Source organism: Loa loa (genome assembly GCF_000183805.2).
Source record: "Loa loa unplaced genomic scaffold supercont3.216, whole genome shotgun sequence".
Lineage (NCBI taxonomy): Eukaryota > Metazoa > Nematoda > Chromadorea > Rhabditida > Onchocercidae > Loa > Loa loa.
The window spans coordinates 16,032-25,825 of record NW_018108396.1 but is presented as its reverse complement, the minus strand read 5'-3'; the positions used below and the strand labels follow the sequence as shown (position 1 = coordinate 25,825).

The window sequence follows — 9,794 nt, the reverse complement described above, 5'->3', positions numbered from 1 at the left end:
ATTATTATTATTATTATTATTATTATTATTATTATTATTATTATTATCATTATTATTATTATTATTATTATTATTATCACTGTCATTGTTGATTATAAATTAGCATGCTCAACAAAATTTAAACGGAAATTTATTTCGACTTTATATTACGGATTTTATGGAATTCTCTCTTTTTTCTCCTTTTTCTTTTCAAATAATTCTAGCTTGTTGTTTCATTTCCAAAGCATATTTCATTAGTTTTGCTGTTATCAATTTGTGGATTGAAAGTCTATTTTTGCTTTTTTCCTTTTTTTAAAGAAAAAGTTCTAAGAAAATGAAAATTCAGGCAAAACATTTATTTAAATAGATTTCTTCTTCTTTTGATTCATTAAATGATTGAATATATAATAATTATTATTATTCATTTGAGGTAAAAGAAAGAAAAAAGAAATTACCTCTTTATTAGCATCATATTTATATGCTCTTTATTTGTACAGTTTTTTTTCTACCTTTTCATCTTTTCCTTTTTTTTCAAATTTTAGTCGAATGAATGTTAATATGGTGCCACTGTTTAGACTATCTCATTATCATTATTATCATTATCATTATTACTAATTACGATACTTTTTGTTTCGTTTTGTTTTGTTTTTTTGATTTCTTTTTCCATTTCTGATAAAATATGTACGGTTATGGATGCAAAGGTCAAAGGTTTCCCCTTCATTTTCCTTCCCTTTTTTTTTCCCATCTTTACTTATCTATTTATATACAGTTTATCAAAAATTTTTCAAATGATACAAATTTTGTACAAAATTATCAGTGGTAATCATAATAAAGCAAAGCTGAAATTGATTTCAATAATAGGCAAAGAAATAATTCCTATCAATATTTAAATTTTCTGTCGGAAATTTCACTTCTAATATGATTTTTCATATCCTTTGCATCCTTCCTTTATTTCTCATTTTACATTTAATATTATTATGCTGAAAATATGAAAAAAAATATAATTTCTTATCTTCCTTTCTTAAATCGTCCGTGTTGTTATTGTCAACAAATATTTTCTGTATTACAGTGAAAGGTAAAAATTAGTTTGATATATTGTTTGCATGTGAAATGAACTGAAATATATTTATATACAAAGTGAGTGCATTGTATTAAAAAGAAAAAAAAAGTTTGCATTATTATATATTAAATTTTGTTGCATGATATTTTCATAACTTTTTTAATCATGGAATGTATATTTTCTAAATTTGAAAATTGAAATTGAAATGAGAAAGGATTTTTTTTGGCAGGAAAAAAGAATTCCTGGAGGTTCCATCATTCATTCTCCCTCTATCCCATATCATCCAGACCTCTCCTCTTTCTCACTTTCTCCAATTTGCCGGTTTTAACTTACTCTTTTTTGTTTCGTTTTTTTTTCTTTTTTTTTGCTTCATTTTCTGCAGTACCGTTGAAATTTACGTATTCAGGAACTGTTAGCTATATATACATATATATGTATAGAGCTTTTTTCTTTTTTTATAAATTTCACTAGATCTCACGCTATAAATGCTTATTTGGTTGTTGTTGCTAAGTGTCCTTCGTCTTTTCTTGAGGATTTGATGAACTTTTTCGAAATTCCTTACGGGAAACAATTTTGCGGAAAAGATACGACAAATAAAGGATAAAAAGTACCTCATATTCGAAAAGTTCACAAAAATGCCCGGGAATATCCCCACCTCCTTTGTTTATGTTTAGTTGTTGCGCATCAATCCTCAAAACTGCAATACAACCAATGAACATGCCTGTATCTTGTGCAAGCGTAGTTTTGCTGTCGTTATGTTTCAGATTTGCTCGGATATTTGTATATTGGCAAATAAAAAGCTGCTATGGTATGATGATGCCAACAATCCTCCAGTTATCCAAGTGTGAGAAATGTTTAACTGTTGATTATCACTGCTCTCGAATATTGACTGATCCTGTATAGACCACAAAATAACACATGTAATCATATATAACTTCCTAGAAATTCAAGTTACCACCACTATATATAGAGGATAACCGTTGAGACATTACACTGCACAGTTCATTTCTCATATGAACACTCATTTACAAGGGCAATATATTACAGTCATATCTGCCGATCGAATTTTAGGGTGTTTTTCTAAATGAATTTCGGGATGAAATGGCATCCATGAACTTTACAATGACTTTCGAAAATAACATGATTACAGCGGGTACGGAAAGAATGAGAAACAATTCTTGTGCAAGTCTGGAGTAATATTATGCTACATCAAAGAAGTGAAAAAAATCAGCGGACTAAAAACTAACCGAGATCAACAATTTCAAAGATTTTTTTTCCTTCGGATCAAATAAACATTAATACAGCGGTTTCATTACAGAACTGTAGCAAAAAAAAAAGGAAAAGTCCACTATAACTTTTCTGATATGCTCCCAGGGAAATGCCTTTATTTATAAACAGAAGAAGGAGACTATTAACACCGTTCTTTAACCATACAACATCATCATTAAAGCCAAGTCACGATTAAGAGAGATTTCAAAGAATATGTAAAAAAGTTGACTTAATGGTGATCAGGATGAAGGGGTGCAGAAGCAAAAAGTTGAGTCAAATTCAAAATTAAGTTTGAAAGAGAGCAAAAACGTGGAATACACTAGATGCAAAGAGAATCTACCCGATAACTCATATGACTATATTGATAAGACAAGGAAAGTACAATGGTGATATCTGAATACTACCCACTAACTCAGATGAAAAACTACAGGATAAAATGGAAAGGACACGCGAGCTGAAAATTTAAGACACCAGAGATATAGCAACATTTACATATGGGCCAAAAAAAGGAAATTCTTTTTAGAATCCTAACCAATCTGAGAGTTACGACTGCATACAGTAAGTCTTCCAAAATTAACACATCTTCTAGGAGTGGGAAAAAAACAGGGTTCCTTTTGCCATGGATAATGTAGTGCAGATGACTTTGACTGCACCACTGCTGTGGTATAACCCACGCTGTAGCACTGCATCGTTAATATCAATAAATTCAGGGTAACATTAATTTTTTAAGCAACAAATGCCAAAACTGCGCAGAAATGTTGTGAAACGATCAATTCAGGTTTAACTGAATTAGCATCCTCGGAAATACGCACTGCCATACAAGCATGTTAACGCAGAGCAAATGCAAATAGAGAAGTTCAGTTCAGGATTCTGAAATAAAACATTTGCATCTCGAGAAGTTCAAAAGTTCAAACTGCTAGTAAACTAATTTTTTTTTTGTTATGGAAATTACAGAGATAATGAGAGTAAAATAACGATGTAACAGTGATCGCATGTCTGAAAGGACTAATGCTAAAAAATTTCTATAGATTATTTGCGATCGATCATATCATCCAACAGTCAAAATATTAGTTATTAAACACTTACTTTTAATTGCCTATTGGTTATAAAACACTTATTTTTAATTGCCTATTTTTCGAGTTCAAAACATACCTATCAAAAAGTTTGGAAGTGTTGTCGTAGCCTATCCTATGGAGTATCAACTGATGTCGCCCACGAATCAAGATAACGTTCAAAATCTATGATTGGTCGCATATCTTCGGGATGACGGCCAACTTCTCTCCACGAACGAAGTGAACGTGCACATAACAAACGCTGATTTTCAAGGCGCCTTTGACGAGCAATACGGTATTTTCTGCAGTAAACTACTACATATATTTTAAAATAGAGCTTATTGGTTTGACAAATGTAACTCTCCAGATTCTTTTAAATTTTACATAAATTTATAAATTCCTTTTGCAAAATCCTTCCACTTTTCTTGTGAGTTTAAAATTATACATACCAAAGCTATTATAAGAAAAATCACCTTCGCAAGCTTACCGCTGCAGCAAAAAATGAGCTAACACCACTTATAGCAATGAGCACCGATCCTGCACCTACTGTTACACCCGAAAATGAATTCACCGAATAAATCATTGCTCCCACAACAAGAGTTATAATACATGCTAACACTGCCAGCACCACTGAAATCTCAATGTTTCTTCCAAAATGTTCGAAGTATGCACTCGAAAATTCTTACGAAATATAGGAATAGCTTACTACTACTCATTTCCAGGATTGTATTCCGCTTGAGCCAGTTAAGAAATCCTGATGATGTCGGAACGATGCTTAAAATGCAAGCCAAGGTGGACTTTACGACAATAACAAAGCAAAAAGCGATCAAAACATAGAATAAATTGGCGATCAAAGGTGTGATACAATCGACTAGCACTGAAAAAAGGATTTTGAGAAACAAAAGAATGCGAAATTACAGTCTGAGTAAAATCCACTACGACACAAACTTATGAGAAATTGTGTTACTTACTATACTTATACAAGACAAAATTTTACCAAAATATGTAAAACCTACTACATGAGTAGTTGCAGATAGTAACATCGTCCTTTTATCCGTTCTTCCTCACGACAGTTACTGAAGTGCTGTGATCAGAATAAATTTTAAATTCTAGATAGAAAACTGAATAACCTTTTCCATCAAAATGATATGTTGTATGATAAACACCTTTCACATCAACGAAAGATCCGAATTTGGCGGTACGCCAGAAATGTCGAATACCAACCCTACAAACTCAAAACAATTACAAATTATGATAATAAACCTGGATTCTGTGCGCATCCTTTTAGTTTTTTGACTGTCGAATTTCAAAAACTGAGTTTTTTTTCATATATTCTCAAAACACACCCATAAAATAACTGCAGCAAAAATTAAAGGGAACTTAGAGATTCTACTCACGTCTTTTATCTCCTTGTTTAGGATTAATGCGCTATGCTTCCACCAAACCAGAAAGTTTGGACCCAGATTAGCTAATTTACAAGTTCAATCTGGCCTCTCTCTCCTTTTTCCCGTTGTTTTCTTTTCCAGCTTGACTTCACAATCAAGCTTCAAAAAAGCTTTTTGATAGGATACGGCCAGAGAAATAAGTCATCAGTAATCCACAAGAATGTGGGTTATTGGTGACTAGTTTATTAATATACGAAACAATCTTATCCCAAAATTCTCACGTCACAGAAAGTGGTACTCCGGAAACTCAGTAACATAAAAGAAACCCTTTGCAGCGATCCGCTCGTACGGATGATGAAACATAACTGAAGTAGTTATCGCTACGAACTGAGCTGTTGTCGTCCAGTTGAGCTGCATTTCGACTTTCTTTGCTACTATCATCAATGCGAATCCATTCATCATTGACTAAAGCACAGACCGCCTAAAATATCATTTGGTCATCCCAAAAAACCACAAATTTCGGAAAAGAAGTAACCAATGAAAAATGATAAAGAAAAATGTTTCATTGAATACTGAAAACAGTTCCAAATGATGAAACCGGATAAGACCCTGAGAGTGATCTAAAATCCATACAGAATCATTCAACAGGGATCAAAGGTAAAAAAAGCAAACGATATTTGTCCATGAACATCCATCATACTGAATATCTGCTAATACTGCTCGCCGTTATCATCCGGAAAACAATGAGTTTTTCGGACAATTTCAAAATATTGTTATGGGAAGTTTAAAAAAAAATACTGTTATGAAATGTACGGAAATGACTTAACGAAACTGCGGCCAGCAAACTGAATAATGCAGCGGGGAAATCCGCCTCGGATGTATCAAAATATTTGCATTTTAATTCGATCAGCATGAACTGGAAATATATACGAAATTTTCTTTTAACATACAAAATTATCTCTTCAACGTAGCCTACGATTAATCACAACACGAAGCAATCATCTTTCCGGACGGTCCAGATATAACCGTCCCGGAAGCACCCAACCCAACCCATAAACCACCTAACTCATCCCTCCAACCGAAATTCTAACATCGGAAGTTAAATTAGCCTTGTCAAGTTTAACCAGGGGCATAGTGCAAAAATGCATCCCAGATGCTAAGCAGAATATTTTAATTTTCTTTTTTTTGAATCTAATTCTTCTAAATTCCACTGAAATACTTACTTACCATCAAATTACAATAGCTTATTTGTAGCTTTTCGGCAATAAATCATTTCAGACTTATAACAGCTAAATTTTACGAAAAATCAGTACTGATATGGTAACATCCAACTTTCAATCATTCACTTCATATTTTATTCATTTTAATCTGATTCCATATGTGGATTTTATCTTGACATACTTTTTTCTTCTTGGTAGCAATTTGAAATTTTAAATCATTGCTTGAAATAATTCGTAAAATAGTTCAATGCATTTAATTCATTTTCACTCATAAATTAATAACTCATTTTTAATTTTGCCAATTTTTTTTCCCCCCTTCTTTTTCTTCTACTTGAATATTCATAAATCTTTGCCAGTAGATAAGAAGTATAAAAAAGGAAGAGGGAGAAAGAGAGAAGGGGGAAGGGAGAGAGGGGAAGGGAAAGGGAAGAAAAAAAGAGGTGAGAAAAGGCAAAAAAGAAAAAATGAAAAAGATTTATAAGGTGATCAGAAAATGTTTCCATCTCTCTTCTTTTTTTTTTTTTTTTTCTTTTTCTTCATTTATTCTTGTTTACCAATTTCTGTAAGCATGAGATACTTTACAGTTTAGTTAAGTAATCAATGTAAGATTAAAGATTAATTTTTACTTTTAACAACATTTATTATATTGTCATTTCAACTTTAACATTTAATTGACGAATTTTTAAGTAAATTTAAGGGTTTATGCTATTTTAGTGTGTATGTGTGTGTGTGTGTGTGTCTGTCTGTCTGTATGTGTGTGTGTGTATGTATGTATGTGTGTGTGCGTGTGTTTGTGTACAGACAATTTCTTAATTCGCAAGGTAAATTAATTAATAATAAATGATTGCTGTCTGGAATGGAACTGTGTAAAGTTCAACGGAATGATGAAATGAATTGAGGGTGAAGGAGGAGGAGGTGGAATGGGAGAGGAGGAAGAGAGAGAGGAGAAATGGAAGAGGGACATCATAAAAGGAGGAAGGATTGATATTATTAGTTAATGCGATGATTTGTTTTGAAAGCATCAAAATTCCTTTCCTTTCTTGACCTTCCTCTATCATTTGTGCTCTTTCATGTCCCTTCATTTATATGAAATATTACCGGAATAGGGATGAAGGAGGAATTGGAAATTTCAGGAAATAGAATACAATGGACGAAGAGAGAAAGGATTTTCCTTAGAAGGCAAAAAAAAAACAATCAGTAATTTTATATCTTCATTTCTTTTCATCCTCCATCTTTTCTCCAACTATTCCCCATTAACTTCTGTTCATTTCGAAAAATTTATTTGGGTGTAAAGTTTAAGATGATTGTGAGGAAGGAAAGAAAAGAGTACAGAGAGCAAAAATGACCGACTAAGTGATTGTTCGACAATATCCATAGATACAGGTACGAGAATTGTCATTATCATCATCACTTTGTACCACCACTAAATATTGTTCAAAGGTTATCAGCAAAAGTATCAAAGGAGGAAGAGGAAAAAGAGGATGAAGATATTGAAGAGGGAATTTGTCAACTATTTTATTGACCAATACAGGTAAATGAAGAATGGGAAGAGTACAAAATGGTAGAATCGAGATTATTTGACAAAAATTTTCTCATCAGATATCTGCTACTATCACAAGATAGGTTGTGTATACATCTTCGTCGAAAAATATCGCCCCCAGTTCAATCAAAATACTTCTCCTCTCCTCCGTTGCTGTAATATTTGTTGGTTGGTGGATTTGATGAGGCCGGGGTAAAAATCCCGATCGGTTGCCCTCAATCCCTCTTTGCTTTCCTGTATCCTCTCGTCCTAACTCTTTTGATAGCTGTAACCTTTTTCTACCTGCTATACCTATCCCGCTTCTCTTTGTCCTACCTTTTTCACCTATTTCATTCTGGTTTAACCATTCCTCTTTTTTCCTCCTCCCCTATCAACCGTAAAAACAAAATTCCTTTATGGTCTGATGGTGTATTACGAAATGCTAAATTTTGGAAATGTGTAAATTTTTCATAACTCATGAAATCAATTTAAAAAATCAATTTAATTTTGATCATTAAATGACAAACAGCTTTTTCAAATTATCAAATTTCAGTTGACTTCTAATCGTTTCAAATCAAACTTTATCACTTCAATTTTTTTCATGAGCATATTTATCACCCTTGTTCCTCATCCTTTTTCCATGATTTTAAATTGAATTTTGGGATTTATCTCAATTTGTCGTAGCATTATATTATTTCAATCCTACTCATTGGACAATAATGAAATTCTCTTCTTTAAAGAGAATGTATCAAATTGATACTTTAAAAGTTAAAAATAAAAAAAAATATTAAATATATGAAATAATGTTTTATGTTTTGGTCCAAATGTAATTTCGTTCCTTTTCTTTTTTTTTTTAATTCTAAAATTACAAACTGAATTAATGATGTAATGATTGTAATATGGTAGAAAACAGTGATGCATATTTTTGCATGAAGCTATTATGATAAGAGTACCATATCATATTGGTACCATTAGTACCGTAATATATGAAATACTATTAAGTTCCGCTCTTCATTTCAGTATGATCGCTGATGCGAATTTAAGTTGCAAGTTACAAATTGAATTAGTTCACGATACGGTATGAGGTGAGGAGTATGTTTCGTATAAATTGTTTAAAAAGTTTTATTTTAAGAACAAGGAAGAAATTGAAGAAGGGAGAGAAAGAGAAAGAGAGGTAAGTAAACGGGGTAGCAAAGAAAACAATAATGATTGAGGTCGACATAAATCGAGATTCCCGGCCTCCCTCTCATCAAACAGTATTACAGCAGCTGAGAAGAGGAGAATTTTGAAGAGCCGGAGGGGATATTTCATTGGTAGGAGAAACATTAGTAAACCATAAGATGGGACGAGGTTTCACGGAAGAGGATGACAGTTAGATGGGAGGTCAGAAGAAGCGAGGAGGTGATAGTGGTAAAGGGAGAGGGGGAAGTAATGAGACGAGGCGAAAACGAGGTTAGAATGCCTCCTACGCGACAATGTATTCTTTCTTTCTCTCTTCCTCTTTCTCTCCCTCCCTCTTTCTCTCCATTTCTTCTTGATTTGAAGTATTACTACCTGTCACCAGTCTGGTATCAAATTACAACATCCCTCTGAAGTTTGGAAAATTTTCGAGAATGCAAAAGTAGATGACAATTTAATCGAATAAATTGTCAAATTTAAAATTTCAAGTCCTTTTCAGTTCCGATGAAACGATAAGATAGATGGATGATCAAATTCACGGATGCCTTTTCAATAAATTTATAATCAAGCAAATAACGTAACGGCGAAAATTCTTTTCACTTCATCACTAATTAACAATTTTATAAATTTAATTTTAACCCAATCATCAATATTTCCTTCTAGTATGGCATATTTTGACCATTTGCAAAATAATCCTTAAATAAATCAAATGGTGTCGATCAATAAATCAAAATAACCAATCAATAATATTGCCAACTTTTCATCCAATGTGACAAATGTTTAAATGTTTTGGATTAATCCAAAAAAAAAGAGCTGAAAAATGATTTGTAATCAAAAATTTGCACAAAAAATTTATGCGTTTTTTTAAAAAAAAAAAAGAAAAATGTATATAAAACCAATTAATTAATGTAAAATAATGCAATTAGTTAACAATAGAAAGGGGAGAGAAATGAGTGAAAAAAAAAAACATCACAAATATATCAGTGGAAAAAAAAAGGAACACATAAACAAATGGCACATCCAAGTGAGGGAGAGAGAGAGAAAAAAAAAGCAAAGAACAGAGAGAATTATCCAATAAAATTTGAAGAGCTGAAAAAAATCTAAACTTTTTTTTTTTTATTTTTTTAGAAA

General features: G+C 32.2%; 2 protein-coding genes across 2 annotated transcripts; one reads left to right on the top strand and one right to left on the bottom strand.

The window, feature by feature from the left end:
• Positions 1 to 2,928: 2,928 nt before the first annotated feature.
• LOAG_09750 (hypothetical protein) lies at positions 2,929 to 5,478 on the bottom strand (the record flags this gene model as incomplete). Its single annotated transcript, XM_020448011.1, has 7 exons — positions 2,929 to 3,178; positions 3,461 to 3,662; positions 3,834 to 3,990; positions 4,067 to 4,237; positions 4,491 to 4,585; positions 5,072 to 5,226; positions 5,446 to 5,478. The coding sequence occupies 6 exons, from the start codon at positions 5,476 to 5,478 to the stop codon at positions 3,497 to 3,499; spliced, it is 777 nt and encodes a 258-aa protein (XP_020301810.1). The 3' UTR covers positions 2,929 to 3,178; positions 3,461 to 3,496.
• An 851-nt stretch (positions 5,479 to 6,329) lies between these two features.
• Positions 6,330 to 9,794, top strand: LOAG_09747 (hypothetical protein; the record flags this gene model as incomplete). Its single annotated transcript, XM_003145276.1, has 3 exons — positions 6,330 to 6,460; positions 7,414 to 7,470; positions 9,590 to 9,794. Coding segments are annotated over 3 exons (340 nt in total), but the record flags the coding sequence as incomplete, so codon positions are not given.